This window comes from Vicia villosa, linkage group LG3 (assembly GCF_029867415.1).
Source record: "Vicia villosa cultivar HV-30 ecotype Madison, WI linkage group LG3, Vvil1.0, whole genome shotgun sequence".
NCBI classification, from domain to species: domain Eukaryota; kingdom Viridiplantae; phylum Streptophyta; class Magnoliopsida; order Fabales; family Fabaceae; genus Vicia; species Vicia villosa.
This window is the reverse complement of record NC_081182.1, coordinates 55,620,019-55,646,253: the sequence shown is the minus strand read 5'-3', so window position 1 is coordinate 55,646,253 and position 26,235 is coordinate 55,620,019. Positions and strand designations below refer to the sequence as shown.

Below are 26,235 nucleotides of genomic sequence, written 5' to 3'. Positions count from 1 at the left end.
TATCCTTAAGTTTAATTTATGTGTATAATTATTTGTATAATTATATGTTAATTAACTTAATAATTTCAAAAACAATTTCAAAAATCACAAAAAAATTAATTTTATTTTAAAATTAATTAACAAACAATTTGGAAATATTTTAGACTTAATTTTTTTTTTTTAGGTTCAAATTTTATTTCAAATTCTTAACCTTTTAATTAAATTAACACCATAAAAAAAATCCAAAAATATGTTCCCTTTATCTTATTGCAATTTAAATTCATAGATAAGTGTATAGGTTGTCAAATTCATGTAAATAGCGTAGTTTACATTTCTCGCACAATCGATGTAATAGCGTAGATTTACTTTCCGCATTTTACATTCCCGCACTTTAATTTCTGTACATATAAAACTGCGTGTATGTCAAGAATAAAAATTGAAGCGCTAGATCACTAATCTCAAAGATAACATATCTGAAAACAAAACACAATCACACTTGCACCTCTTAGGGTAATCCCTCTGTTACTCTTTTCAAAATCAAATCTTACTGTTTCAAATACAATTCAAATTTCTGTCTGTATCCAGTCAAGGAAAATTTTCTAAAGAAATAAGAAAGAACCTTATAAACTTAGGGTATACCTCATAATTGCTTGCTCAATCAAAAACAACAAAAGCTCTTACACATCACTGTTTTTTTTAAAACAAACTTTCAAAAGACTACACTTTGTATATATCCAAACAAGGATCATTACGAAGTTAAAAATCTTTTTCAAACCATCAAAATATCTTTCGAAAGATAAATACTTTGTATACATCCGCACAAGGATCATTACAAAGTTAACTCTTTACAAAATATTTAAAACCACATACAAGCATTTCAAGCAAAACAAACGATTCGAACAAGTGAGCTAAGCAATTAAGAGCCCATGGATAACCATGGATACAAAGGGTGCTAACACCTTCCCTTTGTATAACCTACCCCCGAACCCAAAATCTCTTTAAGGTCTTTTTTTGTTTCTTTTATAAACCTTTCCTTAATTGGATAAAATAAAAGTCGGTGGCGACTCTCTGATTTTCACAACTCAAAAATAAAAGAAGAGTCAGTTCGCATCCCACAAAAAACCGAGGCGACAGAACTGGCGACTCTGCTGGGGACTTCAAAAACAAAATGTTTTTAAAAGGGGTTACCTTAGAGTTTAGATCACTTCGATGTTTTCAATTGTTTGTCTTGTTTGCTCTATTTTTCAAAGGTTTGTTTGGGTATTGAATTTACTTGTGTGTGTGTGTGTGTGTGTGTGTGTGTGTGTGTGTGTGTGTGTGTGTGTGTGTGTGTGTGTGTGTGTGTGTTTGTGTGTTGCCTTTTGGAAGACCAAGGGATAAGGTTGTCACCTAGAAAGACACAATAGCCAGATGTGGAGTGTCTGGTGTCTGGACATCCACCTCAATCAGTGTCAGTGTATGAGATAAGCTGTGTAATGAATGGGGATGGGGATAGATGTAATCCAAGATATATTGTACCATGAACATAGCGCAAAATGCGCATTAGAGCAAGCATGTGTTTCATGCGAGGTGTCTTGTTAAATTCTCTTGTTTGACTAATGCGCAAAATCTCCGTCTAACGAAAACCCCCGTTTAATTACTTAATATTTGCACGTAATTCTCTTATTAAATTACAATCCTCGTGGAGACAATCTTTTTATTATTACTTCGACACTATCAATACACTTGTCGAGAAGTCATCAAGGTTTTGGCACTGCTACCGGGAATTGCAATTTCAACAAGAAAATTTTTGTGTGTAGTTTATGATTTATAAATTTTTAAGGATAACTGTGAATATTTTTTTGTTGCTACTTAGTTGTTGTTTTCCTAAAATATTTCTTTTAGTTACTTTAGTTTCTAATTTTTAGGTTATTGTTGGAAACATTTAGAATTTTATTTATTATTTTTATATTTATTTTTTGTTTTTTATTTTTATTTTGTTAGTGATTTTAGTTTTTTATTTTTAATTTGTAATTTTTATTTTCATCTTTATTTTTTAAAAATTTCTACTCTTGTTATGTTTTTATTTAGTTTCTATCTAGTTTAGTGCTACTAGGGTATTTTTCTTTTGATCCACCACCAAGGAAGTCATTCCTTCTAGTAAAGACTTTGAACGAATTTTTGAAGTTTCCTCAAAGCAATTTGGAAGCAATAAACTCAACCATGTAATCATTCAACAAGGACATTAAAGCATCAAAAATGACATTGAAGCATCCAACAAGAACATTCAAGCATCCATGAAGAATGTGGAAAATCACATTGGACATTTATATATATACAAGTGGTAGCTCGGTCAATTGGAGGTTTTAATGCATATATATTGAATAGTCCTATGGATGATGAAATTGAGAGAGAAGTCCAAGATGAATAAGAAGTAGTTGATGAAGGAGTTGAAAAAGAAAAATTAGAAGAAAAATCCATGCCATCAGATAACATTGAATCAAGAATAGAAGAAGTCGAGGTGGAAAATATATTTGGGAAAAGAGCGAGAATCGTAAGCAGAAATGATCTAGTTTTGGATTCAACAATTTGTCTAGATGCAGATATCCAACAAGAAAATCTTCAACAAAATAATTTCCCTAAAAGCTATTGTAGAAACAAGGAAGATGGAAGAGAAGAAATAGATAAATTATGAGATGTCATTTATGCCTTGTTCGTTACTATTAAGCTGAAGAACATATGAAAGCCACATGATTAATACCTCAAGTTCATGGAAGTACTATCAAACAAAAGGAAGAAGAAAGATGATGTGTTTTTCGTGTCATAACAGAGAATCAAATGGTCAAGCTAAGGGCCTTAAATAAGTGCTTCATAGGAGGCAACCCATTGAATTTTAAGTTTTTAGTTTTTTGTTAGATTTATTTCCATTTTTCATAATTTGATCTAAGGAAGATTAATAGCTAGCTCTCAAGAATGCTCTCCCCTTAGTGTTTTTCTTTGTTTTAAATTAGCAAACTTGTTTGCTTCTGTTGTTTCTTGCAGATTTAATTTTCTACCGTGCTAGTGTCATCATAAAAAAATAAAAGAAAAAGTCACCAGAAAAAGAATAAACAAAAAAGATCAATAGTGAAGATCCCTTGCAGATTGAAAATTAATGAAGAAAAGAGAAATCAACTACTTGTACTTAATCTCTAAATACCTCAGTTTGTAAGGTTTGAGCGGAATATTTTCACTGTTTACTTTTATTTCTTATAAGAGTTTCCATACTTTAGTCATTATCTAGAATTTGCACTATTTCTAATTTTGAGTCTATTGGTCTGATAAATACACATTGAGACAGTTCTTTGTGAAAACTCTAAGCCTTTTAAGCCACCCTGTTTGAATATGATTATATTCGTTGTTTAACTACTTTGAGCCTAAACCATTCTTTCGGTGACATAACCTTTATTATATAGTCATTCGATTTGAAAGATAAATTATTTCCACCCTCTTTGGAGTTAGGTAGAAATAATTGTTTTACTTGTCTGATGCAAAAAAATAAGTTTAGGGTTGCTCTTGAAAATTAGCAACAAATAAGTTTGGGGTTGGCCGGGTACTAGAGAAATGGGTCAAAAAGAAAGAAAAATAAGAAGTTAAAATAGCTTCTTCAAAAAAAAATTGTAAAAAATAACACCAACAATATGCAATTCTCTCTAGTATCAAGTGAATTACAAAAGAGTGATATGGAAAAAATAACATCGGAAAAAATTGGGTACCTAACTCCAAAGGTTTAAACCTATTATCCTAAATTATTCTACCCTAACATAAAGTATGAGTTTAAATATGACTTTGATTGATTCGATTAGAATTTTTTTCAAATTCATTGTTAAATGCTTATGTATGTTGATTGAGGGATTACCCTGTCAAATTGAGTGCATAATTGTGAGATGAAAAACAAGTTGAGTACTTGTATGTCGGGAGAACTTTTTCGAGTTGATTAGTCGAAGTAGAGAACCGAAGTGTTGATGGGAAAATGTGACATTCATTGGTAAGGGCAAGCATTTTATTCTAATGAAATGTTTGGTAGACAGGTTATTTGAGGACAAACAACAATTTAAACTTTGGGTTGTGATGACAGTCGTCATTACGTGATTTTTACGAGAAAATTTGGATGAAATCGAAATATTAACGAGCAAAAGTCATGCCAAAGTGTGAAGAATTGAGAAAAAACTTATCACAAGGAAGAAATAAAGACTTAAAAAAATTCTGAAGAAATCATAATGAAATGAACATTTTTCAGCACAATTTATATCAAAACGTCTGTTCAATAATTTAATCATATATAGAGTTTCGTAACTTAGAAAAAATTATGAATATCTATACCTTATAGAGTTTGCCACAGGGGTGAAGCTGTACAAAATTAAAAAAAAAATGTATTATTATAATTAAGCAAATAAAATATAGATTTACATTTTTTTTTTAAGAATATAAATGAATACATATTTATAAGAAATCAAAAATGTAAAAAAATCTTATACTCTTTTAAATAGAATCTGAAATGTAAATAAATCAGAAAATAAAACAGAAATAACGTTGTTAGTGTTGTTTTCTGCCGAAAAATTTTTACACATAAAAAAGTGAAGATGGTGGAGATACATTAATCTACTTTTATAATTAAGTGAATAAAGGAGGAAATCAAAATTTAAAATAAAGGTATAGAGGAAAAATTGATTAAAAAAAATGCATATATTAAAAGAAAATTTCTCATCTAACCCCATGCATTCTAACACATCACACAGGAATTTTCATATTTGCCCCAGTTTTTGTAGATGGATTTCCGGAAGCATCCCATATTTTAAAAAAATTTGATTTCTTTCGTAGATGCATCTACGGAAGCGTACAAAATCAAAAAAATCATGGTTAAACACAACTTTTTTCCAATTTAAAAATACTTTTGTAGATGCATTTACGGAAGGTGGTGAAAACAGAGTGTTCCGTAGATGCATCTACGGAACAGTCTGCTATTTTTTGAATTTTTTTCATTTTCATTTAAAAACTCCATTTTTTAAACACACACATTTTTTAATTAAGAATTACATATAAAGACAACAATGCGTCGACTAAAAAAAATATATAAATAATGTCGGTCAAATACATAATCCAAACTCATAGTCGAGTACATCATAAAAAATACATAAACAAATCAAATATAAAAACTATTGAGTATGCAGGGTAGCATCCTGCGTACCGTCCTGGCCATGTCCTCCAGCTCCGTCTCCGCCTTCGAGTCCACCAAGGGCTTTATTGGCTCTACTCCTGGCGTCAAGTGTTCCACGGGTCTTGGCTCGATGTCGACGGTACAGAAATGCACTCTCTGCCATCCTGATCATATCGTCCAGCACACGCCTATGAGCACTCCTCACCGGGAAGAAACCCTCTGCAATGGCTCCGAGGCCCCTGTCAGCTATCTGACGACATAGAGGAAGAAGATCCTGAGTGTGGTCCAACTAAGCCTGATATGCACGGAGAATCTCCCCGTGGGATGGTCTGGGCGGACCTCCCTCGACAGTTGGAACCATGTAGGGGTGTGAGACTTTGTAGTACCAGAAGATGTATTCCTCGGCACAGCTCTAGTCGTGCTCTGATGGCGTCGCCCGTGCCTCCTCAGGGACCACGTGCTGCTCACAATATGCGAAGACCTCCTCTAACTGCATTATGATACAAAAATGATCGAGTTAGAAACTACGTATTTATAAATAAACATAAAAATAATAACAGGAAACTACTCTTCCGTAGATTCATCCTCGGAAGCACCATTCTTCCCAAAATCCTGGGTGCTTTCGTAGATGGATCTACGGAAGCTACTGAGAGCAGAGAACGCAACAATGGCATCTTCTCCACTGTTCAATCGTCAGAAAATCCATTTTTGTGTCTTGATCGTGCGTTTAAATCCTAAAACATTACCTACATTGTCTATAAACACTATTTCTAAACCTGTCCAATCAACTATACACATAAATATCGAATTCTAATTCGATTTCACAACTACTCTAAAATAACTCAAAATATCGAAAACTCACCGATTAAATTGATATTTGAACTTGATGGAATTTGTAGGTTGTTAATGTTAACAATGCCGGACGAACTCGAGAGAAAAAAATGCAATGGAGGAAGTTGTTTGATTTTTCGGTTGAGAGGGTTTTTGAGAGAGAGAGAGAGAGAGAGAGAGAGAGAGAGAGAGAGAGAGAGAGAGAGAGAGAGAGCAAATGAAAAATGAAGAATGGGGAACGAAAGGGCCTAACGCGAACTATAACATCAAATTCTTTCGTAGATGAATCTACATAATGTTTCCGTAGATGCATCTACGGAATAAAGTAAACTTAAACAAAAAAAAATGTTTTTGGAGATCTATCAACAAAAGCACAAAGACAAAATTGTCATTTCGATAGCGCGCCTAATATCATATGGGATGGCGTAAGAAATTTTCTATTAAAATAACATGAAAGAGAGTTGTGACAATGTCAGAAAAAGTAAAAAAAAAAAAAATATTGATTCGATTGTGTTATTTTAATACAAACTCTATAATAAAAATGATTCGACAGGTAATGGTTCAATTGAAAGCCGAAATAGTTGTTGTGGTGGAAATAATGTAATTAATTGTTTTAAATCAGATGATGCAATTAGTTGAGAAAAGCATAAAAATAGACCACAAATAATATTGAAATGGTGACGTGGCAGATAAGAAAGGATAGAGATATATTTTCTAAAACATCTCGAGTTATGCCTCACTCACGTTAATATTGTAAAATAATTTTATATTATCGTTAAATAATAAATCAACATGTCATTTAAATAATTTTAAAAAATATAAAGTGATTTTCTATTTTCTCAAACATCTTTCTTATATATATTATAGACATTTTTAAGTGTGTATTTGATTTTTGTAATGGATATACTGATTCTTATAGTCGTTTTTGAGACCGTGCAAGACGGACTATCACACAGGTCCTCAAAATTTCACGGTTAAACCGTAGTTAAATAGAGCTTAATAAATCTTTGTCACTATTAAAACATGGTTAAATAGGTCCTCTAACTTTTTGTCATAGTTGAACAATGACTAAACTACGGAGGGATTCCCAAAAACTTGAGACGACTCTGCTGATTCCGACAAGATTCTGATATGATTAATGGTTAAAAAATATACTTATTCAGACAAGATTCTGATTGATACTCTCTCCGTTTCACCGTGAGTGTCATTTTAGCGAATAAAATTTGTTTTAAAATGAATGTCATTTTCACTTTTTTTGTAGTAATGATTGTTATTTTTTCAATTTTATCCTTCAATTATTACTTTGTATACTACTTCTAATATATTTATAAAGTTAATTTAATAAAAATACAATATCACATGATAATATTATTATATTTCGTAATTTGTGTGCAAAAAATTTTAAAATTTTAAATGATACTAAGAATATAATGGTTTTAGAAAAATGTATTTATGGTGTAGTAGTTAGTGTTTATCTAAGCAGTGTTTTGGAGCTTGGAAGTTACCCAAAAGTGCATGTTAAAATGTGTAGGTATTTCTATTTATATTTGTAATAAAAATCCAATCAGAATCTGCAGGAAAAAAACATTGAAAAAATTACATTGAAATCCCTAAAACTCTCACTCTATCCCTACTCCCTAGTGCCGTCTTCACCTTCCATGTCTGTCCAAACTTGCTCACATAGCCTCACATCATCTTACAAGTTCCGTTCCAATCAAGAGTTACTCACATCACATGGGTCTTCCCCATTTATTACACTTCTAACTGAATCTGACCTGTCCCCTTCAATCCTCATTACACACTACACACATGACTTCTCTATAACCTTGTTGCCCAACATTTAACACAACATATTCAAACATAAACCTATCCACTTTCTCTCAGTAATAATGGATTATACACATTTCTTCCTAGTAGCAACAGCCACTCTAGGTTTCATATCCATCTCCAAATCTCTCTTCCATTTCCTCACCTGGCTATACGCCATCTTAATCCGACCAACAAAGCATCTCAAACACTACGGTTCATGGGCCGTAATCACCGGCTCAACCGACGGGATCGGCAAATCCATGGCTCTCGAGTTCGCATCCAATGGACTCAACATTATCTTACTTGGCCGAAACCCTCTTAAACTTGAAGCAACGTCAAAAGAAATACTTGATAAATTCAACAATATTGAGGTAAATTGCCTTGTTGTAGACCTGCAGAACAATAGCGGAGACGAAATAATGAGAAAAATTGAAGAAGCTATTGATGGTTTAGATGTTGGAGTCCTAGTGAATGGCGCTGGTGTGGCCTATCCGTATGCAAGACATTTTCATGAGGTTGATTTGGATTTGATGGATTCTATCATTAAAGTGAATGTGGAAGGAGCAACTTTGGTTACAAAAGCTGTGATTGCTAGTATGATTAAGAAGAAAAAAGGAGCTATTATTAACATTGGTTCTGGTTCCACTGTTGTTCTTCCTTCTTATCCTCTTGTCACACTTTATGCAGCATCAAAAGCGTAAGTACTTTCATAAATGCATCTTTTCTATTCATCAATCGATTAATTAAAGATCCGTTAATTACTTTAATCACGAACAGATTTGAATCTAGATCTTGATGCTGATTTTACAGGTATCTTGCTATGTTCTCTGCATGCACCAATTTGGAATACAAGCATCAAGGAATTGACATCCAGTGTCAGGTTCCGTTATTTGTGTCGACCAAAATGACAAGGATGAAGGCGTCTCTGTTTGTTCCAACCCCGGATGTATATAGCAAAACATGCATGAAATGGATTGGTTATGAGAAACTGGTTGTGCCATACTTTTTTCATTCTCTGCAATCGTTTGTCATAAGGGCAGTTCCTGATGTGTTGTTGGATTCTTACGAATTTTTTTTTTGAATAACCAATTTTTTTAAAAAAATTTCAGAAATAACCAACTTTTCAAAATAATTCCCCAAATGTCCATTTTTTGCTAAATAATACACGTTGTCGCCAGGGGGGGTGGCGACAACAATGGGCTTTAAGAGGTGTCGCCACTGGGCCTGGCGCCTATGTGTATTTTTTAGGTGTTGTCGCCACCCCCCCTGGCGACAACACCCCCCCTTATTTTTTTTTTCTTTTTTTTTTTGTAATTTTTTTTCTTTAACATTAATTTCTCTTAAATTTTTTCAGTATTTTTTTTTTAATAACTACAATTTTGTAATAATTTTTTGTAGTAATTTTCAATATTTTTCAATCTTATTTTCATTATGTCCACCTAATTTTTTTCATTATTTCCTCTTAATTTTATTCATTGTTTCCTCATAATTATTTCTTTCAATATTAATGTAATTTTTTTCATTATTTCCTCTTAATTTTTTTTCAATATTAATGTAATTTTTTTCATTATTTCCTCTTAATTTTTTTATGGTATTATATTTTAGGTAATTTTTTACTTTCAAAATTAATGTTTTCGGTACTATTTTCTCTTAAATCTTTGTAAATTTTGTTGGTTCCAAATATTTTCTCCATGGTAATATTTGGTAATTTCTTTCAATATGTACCATGAACTTTTTTTTATTTAGTAATTTTTTTTGTGTTGTAACCCATAAAATTTAAAAAAAAAAAAAGTTCATTTCATTGAAAAAGTAAATTACATACATCATCGAAACTAATAACTATGTTGTGGAACTAGATCCACGATTGGGACATTTGGTCCTATTATGTCCTACCTCACGACATATACTACACTTTCTCTGCATTTTTTCAGCTACGTCCATCTCGGTTCTAATACGCCTGCTGTTTGGTCGACCGCTTTTATTCCGACGCATTAAATCGTTATGCCAAATTGTTTCCCCCTCGTACACAGGCCAATATGCTTCCATTGCTACCACCGGAAAGTAATTGTCGTATACGTTGAGCAACGTTGATACCTTGTAAATTTCGGATACCAAAGATAATGCATCAAAGTGAGTATGTGAACATGCTGCCAGGACATGGGAGCAAGGCATGCGAAATGCTTGAAATTGGCCACAGTCGCACCAACGATCTGGGATATTGACGCGATACTGTTGTCGTGGAAGTCCCTGATTGTGGTCAATTGTTTCCTTTACACTGAAGGTGTGGCCATGACGGTCGAACTCGGTCACCCGATGAGTGTTACCCTTGGCAGATTCCTGTTGTATATATTTCATGCAGACGTCACTATATACCTGTTGTGTTTGTAACACTGAATTCCACCTCTTGCCTCGTGTGGCGAACAAAGTTGCCATCCGAAAATACGTAGCACTAACAATGGCAGTTACAGGTAGGTTTCGTATGCCTTTGAAAACCCCGTTCATTGATTCCACAAGATTTGTAGTCATGTGGCCCCACCTAGCCCCATCGTCGTATGACCTAGTCCATCTTGCTCTATCAATGCTGTCAATCCACCTCCCTGCATCTGGATTTGTCAACACTATTTCTCGGCGGTAGTATTGAAATCCAGGTTGGTTTAAGGCGTACCCCGCGTTCACCAAGTGGTTCTTCAAAAATTTATCCTTGATCTCTCTCATAAAATTCTGTGCTATGTGCCTAATACAGTAGACATGCTTAGACGGAGGGTTGTGCCAACCATTTGCCGGATTGTTGTATGCGCTTTCAATAGAAGCGTGCCTGTCAGAAATCAAACAAAGATTAGGTTGTGGAGCGACTCTAGCTCGGAGATTCTTCAGAAAGAAACCCCAAGCAGCAGCTGTTTCGCCTTCTACCAAAGCAAATGCTATTGGAAAAATGTTGCTATTTCCATCCTGCGCGACCGCCATCAACAAAGTTCCCTTGTATTTCCCATACAGCCACGTTCCATCAATTTGAATAATCGGCTTGCAAAAACCAAAACCGACGATGCATGGTTGAAACGCCCAGAATAGTCTATGGAAGATTCCATTACCTTCGAGAGGGGTTCCGTCCTGGGACTGTGCCGGCAGTGTCTCCAATATACTAACAGTCCCAGGTGAATACAATTGCAGTGCAGCCAGGTAGCGAGGAAGTTGTTGGTACGATTCCTCCCAGTTGCCGTAGACTCTTTCAATTGCTTTCTGTTTCGCCAACCAAGCCTTTCTGTACGAAGGTCTGTATTTGAACACAGAAACGCAATGAGAAATAATTGTCTTCACCTTCAGGGATGGGTCAGTTTCGACCAGAGGAATGATGGTATGACATATCATGTCATGACTGAGTTTTCGATGATCTTGCGCCATGTTAGTGGTGACGCAAGTGTGGGCTTGAGATATCGAACGTATCACCCACGCGTTAAACTTCTTTCTGAATGATGCCTTCAGCATGTATCCACATTCCGGGTTTTTGCATGCAATAGTGACTCTCTCTGGATTTGATCGATCGGCTTTAAAATCAACACAATTTGCTAAGTGCCAATTTTTTATAGCCAACAGACAATCATCCTTCGAACGAAACGTGTCACCCTCTTTCAACTCCTCGCTTGACCTCATGTATGGATTGTAGAACATATCGGACGATGGCTCGTCCTCTCCTAAATTAAGCGTTGTGAAATGTGCCGGAGGTGAATATGCATGTGTATCCGGTACTGGATCCGGTACTGGAACTTCTTCGTCACCTTCATCTTCGGATTCACGATTCACCAACTCATCAACAACATCTTCTATATCAGTTTCTTCGTCAATGACATGCTCGGGTTGTTGTTCGTCATCAACAACAGGATCAATAACTTGTGACTGAATATTTTGCGAAGGAGCATTTTGTTCAACCACTACGTACAGTTCCAGATAATCATAACCAAAATACTCATGGGTGAGGAGCATGTTTTGGACCTCTAAGTCAGTTGTTATCTCTGATTGACAAAACATGACTGAGTTGTTAGGTTGAAGAAGGGGTTGTCGGTAAAATATCTGAGACACTTGTTCTCTTATTTTGGATTCGATTTTCCTTTTTAGATAAGAGAAATCTGATTGTCTATTTAGAGCAAAACGTGTTGAGTTTGTGTTTCTAAATAGAAAACCGTTTGTGTCGCAGTGGTATGTCTCACCATTCATATGAACACGAACTTTGAACTGCGAGGTGGATGCCATAATTTTGAAATGTGTTTGTGAAAGAAGAAATGTGAGAATTGTGTTGTGTTGCAAAAGGAAGAAATGTTTGGGAAAGTTGTGATGGTTGTAAAAAATAGTATGTGAAGTAGTTCCTATATATCATGCAAGAAATCTTACACAAGGGTAATGCATGCAAGAAATGAAGCAATAATTCTGCACAAGATAGTAACTTTGACATGACTAATGCATGCCACAAGAGAATCTCGTCCCCACCTCTTACACAAGGGTAATGCATGCAAGAAATGAAGCAATAATTCTGCACAAGATAGTAACTTTGACATGACTAATGCATGCCATAAAAGATAGGGCTGCATGCATGAAGATAGGGGGAATCGTTGCAGGAATCTATCAGGAATCGCTTCAGGAATCATTACAGGCGCATGCTAGGGTACAGGAACTCGTTTCGGACGCATGCGAAGGACAAAAAACAGATGGGGACCATGTGGGGCCCTAATTTGTATTCTTCAAAATTATTGTTTATGTTTTTCCCTTGTAAATGAAACCCTAATTGTCCCTCTATAAATTAGGGTTTCTTGTGTGCATCAGTACACACACGAAAAAATGAGATCTCGAATAAGGCCAGATAGCACGCACCGGACTACTGAGCCTCCACCACCTGTAAGGCGTTTGGACTATCAACCTCCCATAGTTCGAAGGAACGGATACGTTATTTTCTCTGCCGTCAAACCTCCCATGCAGGTAATGTTTTGGAACATTCAATCCATGGACCAGCTTAAGAGAACCCTTCTCAGGTTTTTGGAGGGAGAGTGGAGTCAAGGCGAACAAATCAGATCTATCAAGAGACTTAGAACAAGGGGAGGTGCTTTTCTTGAAAGACAGCGTTGGTGGGAGACAATGGAGGACGACATTCAATGCACTCGAATGATGGAGGACAGAGAAGACATTGTCCTAACCGTTGTAATATCCTAGATGTTACAGTTTCTTTATCATTTCAGCTACTTCTGTACCGTCCAATTAAATGCTCTGAGCATATATTAATGAAATGTTTTTTTAACATTACAAAGTTTCCAATTGGTATTGAAGTTATTAATAATTAGCAAAATTATGTTCCGCGGTATTTCACCCACTATAAATAAAGGTGTGTGTGTGTGGAGTTGAAGTACCAACTCTTTCTTCATTCTTACTACAAACACTAAAAATGAACTCAGTTTGGGCTGTCGTTTTTTTTGAGGAAGGTAGTCACATGCGTGTCTGCCTTAACCCCCATTGGAATTTCCAGAGAATTGTTAGAGCCATCAACACTGGGTTTCGTCAACTAGATGGTCCGACCAGAAAAGTTAAACAGATAGATTACCGTTGTCCATACATTACGTTGACGGATAATAATCCAGAAGGCACCTACATGTATTATTGGGTCCGTGTGAAAGACGATGTGGACGTGGATCTAATGTTTTGGACACACAGTGGAGAGGTTAACCGAGGCGTTGAAAATCCACTTGTTCTTGCAGTGATACTCGAGTAGTTTAGATTAAGTGTTGTTGTGTTTGTTGCAATGATCGAGCGTGTACTACAAGTTGTTATGTGTTATTTTCTTAGATGTTTTGGTTTCTGTGTTGGTTATTGTCAATGTACCTTTTTAATGAATGAATGAATTAATGTTTTCCATAATATATATATCTGCGCTAGTTTAATATAAAAGTCTCAAAATCTATTATAATTGTATGTTTTAAATGAATTAAAAATTATGATAATGCATGTCACAAATTATGATAATGAATTAAAATCTATTATAATATAAAATTCTCAAAATCTAACATAAACATGACAAGACCAGACTAATGCATGACACAAAAGATTCTCGTCCCCACCTCTTACACAAGGCTAATGCATGCAAGAAATGAAGCAATAATTCTGCACAAGATTCAAATAAGTATATGTGTTAAATGAATTAAAATAAAAATAAAAACATCTAAATAAAAAATAAAAGTATATGATAAATCGGTGCATGCAATGGTTTAACATAATTTAGCATGACAAGAATGCATGCCTCTATAGCAATCTAGTCCCCCCACCACAGACATGACAAGACAAGACACTGCAGGGAATCTCGTCCCCACCACAGACATGACGGGACAAGACACTGCAGGGAATCTCGTCCCCACCACACAGACATGACGGGACAAGACACTGCAGGGAATCTCGTCCCCACCACACAGACATGACGGGACAAGACACTGCAGGGAATCTCGTCCCCACCACAGACATGACGGGACAAGACACTGCAGGGAATCTCGTCCCCACCACAGACTTGACGGGACAAGACACTGCAGGGAATCTCGTCCCCACCACAGACTTGACGGGACAAGACACTGCAGGGAATCTCGTAATAACCTATGCATTTTGGCTATAAATATGTTCCCAAACTTGTTCATTTTCTTCATCACCTCTTATACTTTCATCAGAGCAACTTATCATCAGAGCAACTTTGTGTTTCATCATCAACAAACATGTCTCTCCTAACTATGGGTCAAGAGCATCGAGGCACCATTGCTAACATTGCCACTTATGTAAGTTTTAGTAAACACTTAATTTTTTTTACTTAAATTTACTAATTTCAAATACTTATGGGAGGTGTTTTTTTTATAGGATGTCACGAGATTTAGGACCCGTGCTGGTAAGATGATTGCTCCTGACCCTTTGATTGTGGACTACGTTAAACGTGCGGGATTTGGTGAGGTAATGAACTTAACACATACCTCAGTTGATATGAAGTTTATATTAGCATTGTGTGAGCGTTGGAGGCCTGAGACTCATACTTTTCACCTTCCAATGGGTGAATGTACCGTCACTCTAGAGGACGTGTACATGTTGTTGGGTCTCAGAACAAATGGAAAGGCAGTGTATGGAAATGTCCAACAACCAAACGCCCTATGCGTCGAATTGTTGGGTGTGGATTTAATAGAGGGTGAGGGGCAACAAAGGGGTAGGGGCCAAGGTATAAAGCTTGCTGGCCTTCAGGAAGCTTATGTTGGGATTCAATTGGATCAGTTTTCTGACGAAGAAACTATACTGCGGAAAACTAGGATGTATATTATGTTGTTGTTTGGTAGGTTTCTATTTCCCGAAGGCACGGGAAATAGTGTTAATTTTATGTACTTGTGTTTACTTGGGGACATTGATGCAATAAAGACATATAGCTGGGGTTCGGCTGTGTTGGCATACCTATATAGTTCCTTATGCAAATGTGCAAAAAAGGATGTTTGTACATTTAGTGGATGTGCATTCTTGCTACAAGCATGGGCATGGTGGAGGATGCCGATATTGGCCCCTGCAAATCCAAACAGTTACGCCTTCCCTTACGCTTCAAGGTAACGTTTGGATCTTATTTTAATTATTGCTTTTTATTCCATCATCATTGTAACTATATTGATTTATATCTTTTAATGTGTTTAGGTTCAATGCACTCGGAATGGATTGGTCCAAAACGCCTGATTCCAAAATCATTTTCTACCGCCAGCTATTAGATCGACTAGGACCCCAAGAAGTAATACCTCTAAAAATGTCCATTTTCTAAATATATTTTTAAAAATAACTATCTTCTATATTCTGAAATTAATATTATTTGCTTTGCAGTTTATTTAGCGTCCTTACTTGGAATTGGACCACGTACCCGACCTTGACGAGGCGGCTATTTGGACAGCAAAATCACCCATCATACGGTTCACCACTGTGGAGATGCACCCGAGTGACCGTGTGAAGCTCCAATTCGGCATGCATCAAGGTATCCCTGACCCACCTGAGCCTGACTGTTTGGGACGTTGGCATCTTGCGAAGGTTAGCGAACAGTGGTACGTACAAAATTACAAGTCCTTTGCCATAGAGCAGCGTAAAATATGGGCTCATCGATCAAAAACGGTTCTAGAATTTCCTGTGGCGCCGGGAGAAATGAAGCCAACTGTTGAGTATGTAAACTGGTACAGGACCGTCACAAATCCTGAAATGATTGTGTCTGCCCCTTTCTATTTAGCTGACCCGCGAGCACAACCTCCATATTTTGGAGGACAACAACAACCACCACCAAATTACCACCAACAACAACAACACCCACCGCCACCAAATTACCAACAACAACAACAACCACCACCAAATTACCAACAACAACATTACCCACAACAACACCACCAACAACAACAACAACAAAGTTACCACCAACAACCAATGCAACCACAAACACCTTTTTACCAACAACATTCCCAACAACTCCACCCGTTTTTTTCATCCCAAACTCAACCACAAAATCAAGAATTCCATGCAGGGAGCTCTTCTAGATCACATTTTCAGGAATTCCATGCGGGGGGCTCTTCAAGATCACCACCAATGACCCCCGACATGGGCATAGAAGAAGAATACCCGCAATACACCACATTCGACCAACACACATCACAGTACCCCAGCCAACAATTTGACTTCAACACACCGCCACAACCATTGTATTTTAACCAAACCGGATCCACCACCAACTTCCAAAACTTCCAGGCTGCACCCACTAGGAGAAATTTTAACCCGCCTAGACACAGCTTCGACAGCGCCGCGGGCACCCGCCTATCCTATGGAGGGAATTCTATAGGTCAAGATGTTGAAGACCCAGGTTTCATTCAGGGACCGTCGACTATGGCACAAGACGTACCAAATAGAGGGGGGCGTCGTCGCGGGAATAGGGGGGCATTACCAACTCGTGACCCATCTACACGACCCATTCGACAACCTCAGTGTGGATCGTACCATGGTCCACGTGGCGCGCAATAAGATTTTTATTTGTATCTTGAATGTATTTTGTAATGTTTTTAATTATAATGTATTTGTATCGTTAATGTTTTTTGAAATGTCTTTAATTTTAATGTATTTCTATCGTCAATGTATCGTTATTGTATCTTAATATATAATTATTTTAACGAATGTCCAACTTATATTTTAATGTATTTAATATTTTTTAAAATAATATTATTTTTTTTCAATATTATATAATCTTAAAATTTATTTTATAATATAAATATAACATTGTTTTACTAACCAACTTCACAACTATATTAACCACAAAAATATAAGTTATTAATTAATTATTTTACTTATAATTCATTAACTACTACACTACTTCATTGACCAATAAAATATATATTATTAACCATGTTCAGACACTAAATTATAAATAACTTAATTAACATTTATATTCCAAAAATAATTTTAACAAGATAGATAAATAAAACAATATAAAAAAATTATTGAAAAATTGTTGTTAAAAAAAAACTAAAAAAAAAACTAACAAAAATTATTAAAACATTGTAGTTATTAAAAAAAAAATACTGAAAAAAATTGGGAGGACATTATGTTAAAGAAAAAAAAATTACAAAAAAAAAAAAGAAAAAAAAAAATAAAGGGGGGGTGTTGTCGCTAGGGGGGTGGCGACAACACCTAAAAAATACACATGGGCGCCAGGCCCACTGGCGAATACCCTTAAAGTCCAGTGTTGTCGCCACCCCCTGGCGACAATGTGTATTTTTTAGCAAAAAATGGACATTTGGGGAATTTTTTTGAAAAGTTGGATATTTCTGAAATTTTTTTAAAAAAATTGGTTATTCAAAAAAAAAATTCGATTCTTACATGCTCAGTTATTTTCTTTACTGGCGGAAAAGAGGACTTGTTAAGGACTCGCAAATTAAAGTATCTAGTAATTCTGAAGCAAATTAGCTTTGATGATGATGATGCCAAATTTAGTTTTCTGTTTCTGCTCAATCAACATCTCTGCGAAAATTTAGAGTTATGATGATTACATATGTAGTTTCTTTTTTTTTTCTTGTACTTTCTCTTCTCGATCATTTGCTTAAAATTTTATTTCTGCTGCTCACTTATGAGCTCTGGATCCATTATAATTGAAAATTGGACCAAGGCCACCTCAAGGAGATGAGACTCCCTTAGAGATGAGTAGAAATGTGAATAATTTACTTGAAAATGGTGTTGAATAGTCTGTCCGAGTTTGATTGAATTTATTTTAGTAAGTGGGAATTTGATGTAAAAACGGACATGCAACGTACACTAGTTGTTAATTCTATTAGTTCTTACACTCTATTTGCCCAAAGCCAGGCAGAGTCGCAAAAATGGACAGGACCAACCGGTTCAACTTGGTGGAGAGATGTAGATGTTATATTAATTATGTTTTAGAAAAGTTTATAGAAAAGTAAAAAAAATATATTAATGTTATAGTTTAATTTGGTGGAGAGTATTTTTTTTTATGAAAGAGAAACAAAGAAGTAAAAAACATGGTGGAGAGTGGAAGAGAATTGTTGATGGTAAGTTATGCCTAGGTTGGGCTTGGGTCAAAATTATATGTATTTTTTTATGTTTAGTATTTATAAATTTTTTAAAAATATTTTATATATATTACCAGTTTTAATTATCTGGTCTAAATTGGATAGAAAATGTCCGTATTGAAATCTCGTATCCTTTGATTTCTTAATGATTAGGTTGATTCGTCATTACAATCTATGTCTTCTTATCTACCGGTTGACAATTAATGGAAATCAAATCCCTTCTTGTTTTTCTTTCTGATACCATACCAGTCATTTATGGTTATTTATACGCCTGATACCATACCAGTCATTTATGGTTATTTATACGCCTTCAATGCTCTGTTAAGTCACTTTCGGCTTTTCTGTCTTTTTCTGTCTGATACCATATCAGTCATTTATGGTTATTCAGACGCCTTCAATGCTCTGTCTGTGGGTTGAAATGCATATGTTGAAATGCATTAATCAAAATTGAGATATATTGATCTTAGATCGGCCAGTTCAACTTGAACATAGATATATGGTGCATTGTTGGAGTTGGATTTAAGCATATTACTTTTAGTTAAGTTGAATGAATTCCAAATTATCTCGTCTAAGCATTTTTAAGGTGATCTTTGTGCTCTTTTATTCATTGTTAAACCTTTATTGTCAAAAACAATTAGTCTGGTGACACTTTATATTAAAAAAATATAATTAAATGACACTTTATATTAAATATTAATAAAAAGTAATTTATAAAATTTAACAAATCTTTATTTTGACTAAAAGATATATATAGTTAAATGACACTTTATTGTATAAAAAATCATAATAATTAATTTTGGCATATGTCAAATAATAATAACAATATTGTATTTTATTTTATGTTTTTTTTTAACAGAAAAATACCTTTTGTGGTCATTTATTTTACAATATAAGACTTCAACTTTTTTAAAAAAATATATATAATTTTAAAATTATAACAGAGTTCTTTTTTATCCTAAGCTATGGTTGTGATTTATATTTTAAAATTATATTAGATGTGCATTATTAATCTAAGGGGTTTAATGAAAATTAATTCCAATAAAATAAATGACAATATTTTTTTTTCAAAACAAGTTAGTGTAATAATTTAGTATAATGAGAAATGAATGTTAATTACTAGCCATTTTTATGATATATTTTTTTCAAAACAAGTTAGTTTAATAATTTAGTATAATGAGAAATGAATGTTAATTACTAGCCATTTTTATGAAGATTTTAGTAGTTGAAAATTGAATTAATTTCATTTTAATACAATAATGATAATTTATATTTAAAAATTAAATTAGTTGATATTTTAAATTAGCATGACTAAATGTATGAATAGATTATGTATTATATGATATAATTGATTGATATTCCAAATAAATTATGCATAAAAAAATATTGTTCATGTCTTAAAGAAAATGTATAATATGTCATATATTTTTATTTGTCTTAAATATTTAATTTGATTTTTAGTTGTCTTAAATATTTGATTAGGAAAGTTTTATTAAATTCAATTATGATTAGAAATATATATAATATTTCATTTAAATTAATTTAATTAGGTAGATTTTTAGAAATTATGAATTTATTTACAAAAGTACTGTAACTTTATTCGAAATTTATTGGCGGAAGATTGAATTTTGCTTCTTCTTTAGAAAGTTGAGTTAAGTTTAATAAAAAAAATTAATGGTTTATAATAATTATTAATAACTATATTAATATAGTTTTTATGATATCATCATAAGTAATAATAAGAATTAATTATCTATTATTTAACTTGAATTTTGTTAATTTTTTTTTGTCTATTATTTGATTTTAGTGAATGAGTGATGGATTGATATTCCAAAAAAATTATGAATAAAAAAAACTATCTTAAAGAAAATGTATAATATGTCATTCTTAATTTGATTTTTATTTCTCTTAAATATTTGGTTATGAGAAATTTATTAAATTCAACTATGATTAGAAATATACATAATATTTCACTTAAATTGGTTTAATTAGGTAGATTTTTTAGAAATTATGATTTTTTTACAAAAGTACTGTTTCTTTATTCAAAATTTATTGGAAGAAGATTGAGTTTTGCTTTTTCTTTAGAAAGTTGAGTAAATTTTGAGTTAATTTTAATAAAAAAATTCGAACTATTTTTTTATAAATATTATTAATAAATATATTAATATAGTTTTTATGATTCATCATAATTAATAATAAGAATTAATTATCTATTATTTAATTTTGATTTTGTTACATTTGTTGTCTATTATTTGATTTTAGTGAGTGAGTGATTAAAGTTTAAAGGATGTTTTATAATTTAAAAATAGTTTTATATAAAGAAATTATTAAATGGGGGAATTTCATGTAAAAACCAACATACAACGTATACTAATTGTTAAATCTATTAGTTCTTACATTCTATTGACCCGAAGCCATGCAGAGTCCCAAAAATGGACAGGACCAACCGGTTCAACTTGGTGGAGAGATGTAGATGTTAGATTAATTATGTTGTAGAAAAGTTTATAGAAAAGTAAAAAAAATATTAATGTCATAGTTTAATTTGGTGGAGAATATTTTTTTTATCAAAGAGAAACAAAGAAGAAGTGACATTTCATATTTAAGAAATAAAAACATGATGGAGAGTGAAAGAGAATTGTTGATGGTAAGTTATGACTAGGTTGTGCTTGGGTGAAAATTATATGTATTTTTTTTTATGTTTGCTAATTTTTTTAAAATATTTTATATATATTACAAGATTTAATTATCTGGTCTAAATTGGATAAATCTCTTATCATTTGATTTCTTAATGATTAATTGATTGGTCATTAAAATATGTGTCTTCTTGTCTACCTTCTTGTCTACCTGGCGATAATTAATGGGAATCAAATTCCTTCTTGCTTTTCTATCTGATACTATACTAGTCATTTATGGTTATTTATACGCCTTCAATGCTCTGTTTGTGTCCACAATTAATGGGAATCAAGTCACTTCTGTCTTTTCTGTCTGATACCATACCAGTCATTTATGGTTATTCATAGGCCTTCAATGCTCTGGTTCTGTCTGATACCATACCAGTCATTTATGATTATTCATAGGTCTTCAATGCTATGTTTGTGGGTTGAAAAGCATTAATCAATGTTGAAATGCATTAATCAAAATTTCAATATATTGATCTTAGGTCGGCCAGTTCAACTTGGATAATTTAAGCTAACCTACCTCGATTAGGAGGGCGGTTAAATCCGAGTTTGGATTCGACCCAAATTATAAAAATTTATGCTAAACATAGGTGCATTCTTGTTAAACTTTTACTGTCAAAAACAATTAGGGTGGTCACTAGTTTATAAATAAAAAAGATTCCAAGTTTTTTTTTAAAAATATTATTTTAAAATTACAACAGAGTTCTTATTTATGCTGAATTATAGTTGTGATTTATATTTTAAAATTATATTAGATGTGCATTATTAATCTAAGGGGTTTAATGAAAATTAATTCCAATAAAATAAATGACAATATTTTTTTTTCAAAACAAGTTAGTGTAATAATTTAGTATAATGAGAAATGAATGTTAATTACTAGCCATTTTTATGAAGATTTTAGTAGTTGAAAATTGAATTAATTTCATTTTAATACACTAATGATCGTTTATATTTAAAAATTAAATTAGTTAATATTTTAAATTAGCATGACTAAATGTATGAATAGATTATGTGTTATATGATATAATTGATTGATATTCCAAAAAAATTATGCATAAAAAAAACTTTTCATGTCTTAAAGAAAATGTATAATATGTCATATATTTTTATTTGTCTTAAATATTTAATTTGATTTTTAGTTGTCTTAAATATTTGATTAGGAAAGTTTTATTAAATTTAATTATGAAGAGAAATATACATAATATTTCATTTAAATTAATTTAATTAGGTAGATTTTTAGAAATTATGAATTTATTTACAAAAGTACTGTTACTTTATTCGAAATTTATTGGTGGAAGATTGAAATTTGTTTCTTCTTTGAAAAGTTGAGTTAAGTTTAATAAAAAAATTCAAATTAATGGTTTATAATAATTATTAATAACTTTGAAAAGTTGAGTTAAGTTTAATAAAAAAAATTCAAATTAATGGTTTATAATAATTATTAATAACTATATTAATATAGTTTTTATGATATTATCATAAGTAATAATAAGAGTTAATTATCTATTATTTAACTTGAATTTTGTTTTTTTTTTTTGTCTATTATTTGATTTTAGTTGATTTTAATGAATGAATGGTCGATTGATATTTCAAAAAAATTGTGAATAAAAAAAACTATCTTAAAGAAAAGGTATAATATGTCATACTTAATTTGATTTTTATTTCTCTTAAATATTCGGTTATGAGAAATTTATTAAATTCAACTATGATTAGAAATATACATAATATTTCATTTAAATTGGTTTAATTAGGTAGATTTTTTAAAAATTATGATTTTTTACAAAAGTATTGTTTCTTTATTCAAAATTTATTGGCAGAAGATTGAGTTTTGCTTTTTCTTTAGAAAGTTGAGTTAATTTTAATAAAAAAATTCGAACTAATTTTTTATAATTATTATTAACAAATATATTAATACAGTTTTTATGATATCATCATAATTAATAATAAGAATCAATTATCTATTAATTAATTTGAATTTTGTTACATTTGTTTAATTTGTTGTCCATTATTTGATTTTAGTGAGTGAGTGATTAAAGTTTGAAGGATGTTTTATAATTTAAAAATAGTTTTATATAAAGAAATTATTAAATGGGGGAATTTCATGTAAAAACCGACCTGCAACGTATACTAATTGTTAACTCTATTAGTTCTTAGACTCTATGCAAAAATGAATAGGAGCAACCGGTTCAACTTGGTGGAGAAATATAGATGTTAAGTTAATTATGTTGTAGAAAAGTTTATAGAAAAGTAAAAAAAATATTAATGTTATAGTTTAATTTGGTGGAGAGTATTTTTTTATCAAAGAGAAACAAAGAAGAAGAAGTGACCTTTCATAAGTAAGAAATAAAAACATGATGGAGAGTGAAAGAGAATTGTTGATGGTAAGTTATGACTAGGTTGGGCTTGGGTGAAAATTATATGTATTTTTTTATGTTTACTTATAAAAATTTTAAAAATATTTTATATATATTACGAGTTTTAATTATCTGGTCTAAATTAGATAAAATTGATTTCTTAATGATTAATTGATTGGTCATTACAATAGGTGTCTTTTTGTATACCTGACGATAATTAATGGGAATCAAATTCCTTCTTGCTTTTCTATTTGATACCATACTAGTCATTTTTGGTTATTTATACGCCTTCAATACTCTGTTTGTGTCCACAAATAATGGTAATCAAGTCACTTCTGGTTTTTCTGTCTGATACCATACCAGTAATTTATGGTTATTCATAGGCCTTCAATGCTCTGTTTGTGGGTTGAAATGCATTAATCAATGTTGAAATGCATTAATCAAAATTGCAATATTCCAAAAAATTTATGAATAAAAAAACTGTCTTAAAAGAAAATGTATAATATGTCATACTTAATTTGATTTTTATTTCTGTTAAATATTTGATTATGAGAAATTTATTAAATTCAATTATATTAGAAATATACACAATATTTCATTTAAATTGGTTTCATTAGGTAGATATTTTAGAAATTATGATTTTTTAGAAAAGTACTATTTATGTATTCGAAATTTATTGGCAGAACATTGAATTTTGCTTCTTCCCTAGAAAGTTGAGTTAATTTTTATAAAAAAAATTGAACTAATTTTTTATAAATATTATTATTAACTATATTAATATAGGTTTTATGATATCATCATTATGATTAATAAGAATTTATTATCCATTATTTAATTTGAATTTTGTTACATTTGTTTAATTTGTTGTCTATTATTTGATTTTAGTTGATTTTAGTGAGTGATTAAAAATAGCTTTATATATAGAAATAATTAAATGGGGGATTTCATGTAGAATTGATTTTATATTTTTATTTTTATTTTTAATTCTAATCATTTAAATGCAATATTAGCTTATCAAAATATGCACAAAACTTTTTTCTCAAAATTTTTTTTTTCTATTCAAATGTTTTATTTTTAATCGATTCTATATATAAAATTTAAAATGTTATTAATAAATTATAATTCAAAATAATTTTTTTATGAATTATGTGATTTGTATAACCTTAAGATTTATAAAAATAAAAAGCAATAACATGTTCAAAACAAATAAACATATCAAATTTATCATATTCATAACATATTTTAAAAATTATCTTATTTTCACGTTTACCATCTATATTTTGTTATTAAAAAAGTCATAAAAATATTTATTATAGTATCTATGATATTTTTTCTATTTTAAAATATATTATATCATCTAAAATTATAAATACTATAACACATTAAGATAAAATAAATGATATTAAATTTTATTTATGGTGACCGAAAATGTAAAAAAAAAATTATATTCATGTAATTGTATTTATATTATAAAGTATAGAAAGTTATTAATTGAAATTTATATAATTAAATTAATATTAAAAAGTTTTTTTTGTACAAAATGATAATACAATATAAATGAATTAAATAAACTTTAATAAAAATAATAATAAAATGAGGCATAAAATTATACGGGTGACGTGCATTAAAAATTAATGATTACGAAAAATAATGTGTTATAAATAAAAATTGATATGATTATAAAGTATAGTATTGTGATCTAGAATAAATGCATAAAAAATGTATGAATTAAATAGTAATAAAATTGTATGATAATATGAAGTAATCTTAATTTTTTTATGATCACAAAAATAAAACTAATATATCATTATGATTCAAACATGAAAATTATATTTATTTAAAATTTTAACAAATTTTATTCTCTCATAATATGAAAATTTTATGAAGCGGAAAAAATGAAGTTATGATCAAAAAAGTTAAATAATAACGAGAATAAATTTACTATTAACTCAATTATTTTTGTAAATAATGCCAAAAAAATATTTATATAAAAAAATATTATTATTTCAAAAATAATATTTATATATGAAATATTCTTAATTATTTTATGATCACAAAAATAAAACTGATATATAATTATTGAATCAAACATGAAAATTATATTTATTCAAAATTTTAATAAATTTTATTTTCTTCTGATATGAAAATTTTATGCAACGAGAAAAATGAAGTTAATGATAAAAGGTTTATTAACATTTTTTCCCTCCTGCCATATATGCCACTTTTGGTTTATCCTCTGTAAAAAACTTTTTGTAAATGTAACCTTGCCGTTAGAAGATTCTCTTGAGTTTAACCTTGGGGTAAAATGACACACGCCCTGAGCATATGTGGCATGCCTAGTGTCATTTTTTGTTGTTTTTCATTTTTTTTTAAATGCCAAATGTACATACCAGTGCCACATCATATAATTTCACTTAATATATTTACAAAATCATTCTTGTTCTACACCTTAACATTTGCCCTAACCGTGAACCACCATTAAAGAGCTCAAAGGAACTCCATTGAAGAATCTCTGCATTTCATTGAAGAATCGTGACCTAAGGTATTTTTTTACATTCCATTTTAGCATATTCATGTATTTCTTTCTTTAGGGTTTCTGATTAAAAGGGATTGTGAAACAGATAATGAGTAAGTTCGTTGTGATCTTTCATCATGGGGGAGTTTGTTAGAGAAAATACAATGTTTTATAGGGGTGGGGTTCAAACAACCGTGTCTGATCTTGATAGCGAAAACTGAGGTGTTAGAGACATTCTGAAACTGGTGCTTGAGTAGGGATACAGAAGTAATTCGTTTAGGATTTGGAGCAAACTCGAAGGTAT

The 26,235-nt window shown here is 31.5% G+C and overlaps 1 protein-coding gene across 1 annotated transcript in view; it reads left to right on the top strand.

Annotated features, from left to right (window-relative positions):
* The first annotated feature begins 7,688 nt into the window (after nucleotides 1-7,688).
* The window catches only part of LOC131661497 (very-long-chain 3-oxoacyl-CoA reductase 1-like), a 36,839-nt gene continuing 18,292 nt past the window's right edge, over nucleotides 7,689-26,235 (top strand). Inside the window, exon 1 of the mRNA XM_058931058.1 lies at nucleotides 7,689-8,492. Coding sequence (XP_058787041.1) covers nucleotides 7,876-8,492 — 617 coding nt within the window. The 5' untranslated portion in view covers nucleotides 7,689-7,875. The remainder of the gene's footprint in view (nucleotides 8,493-26,235) is intronic.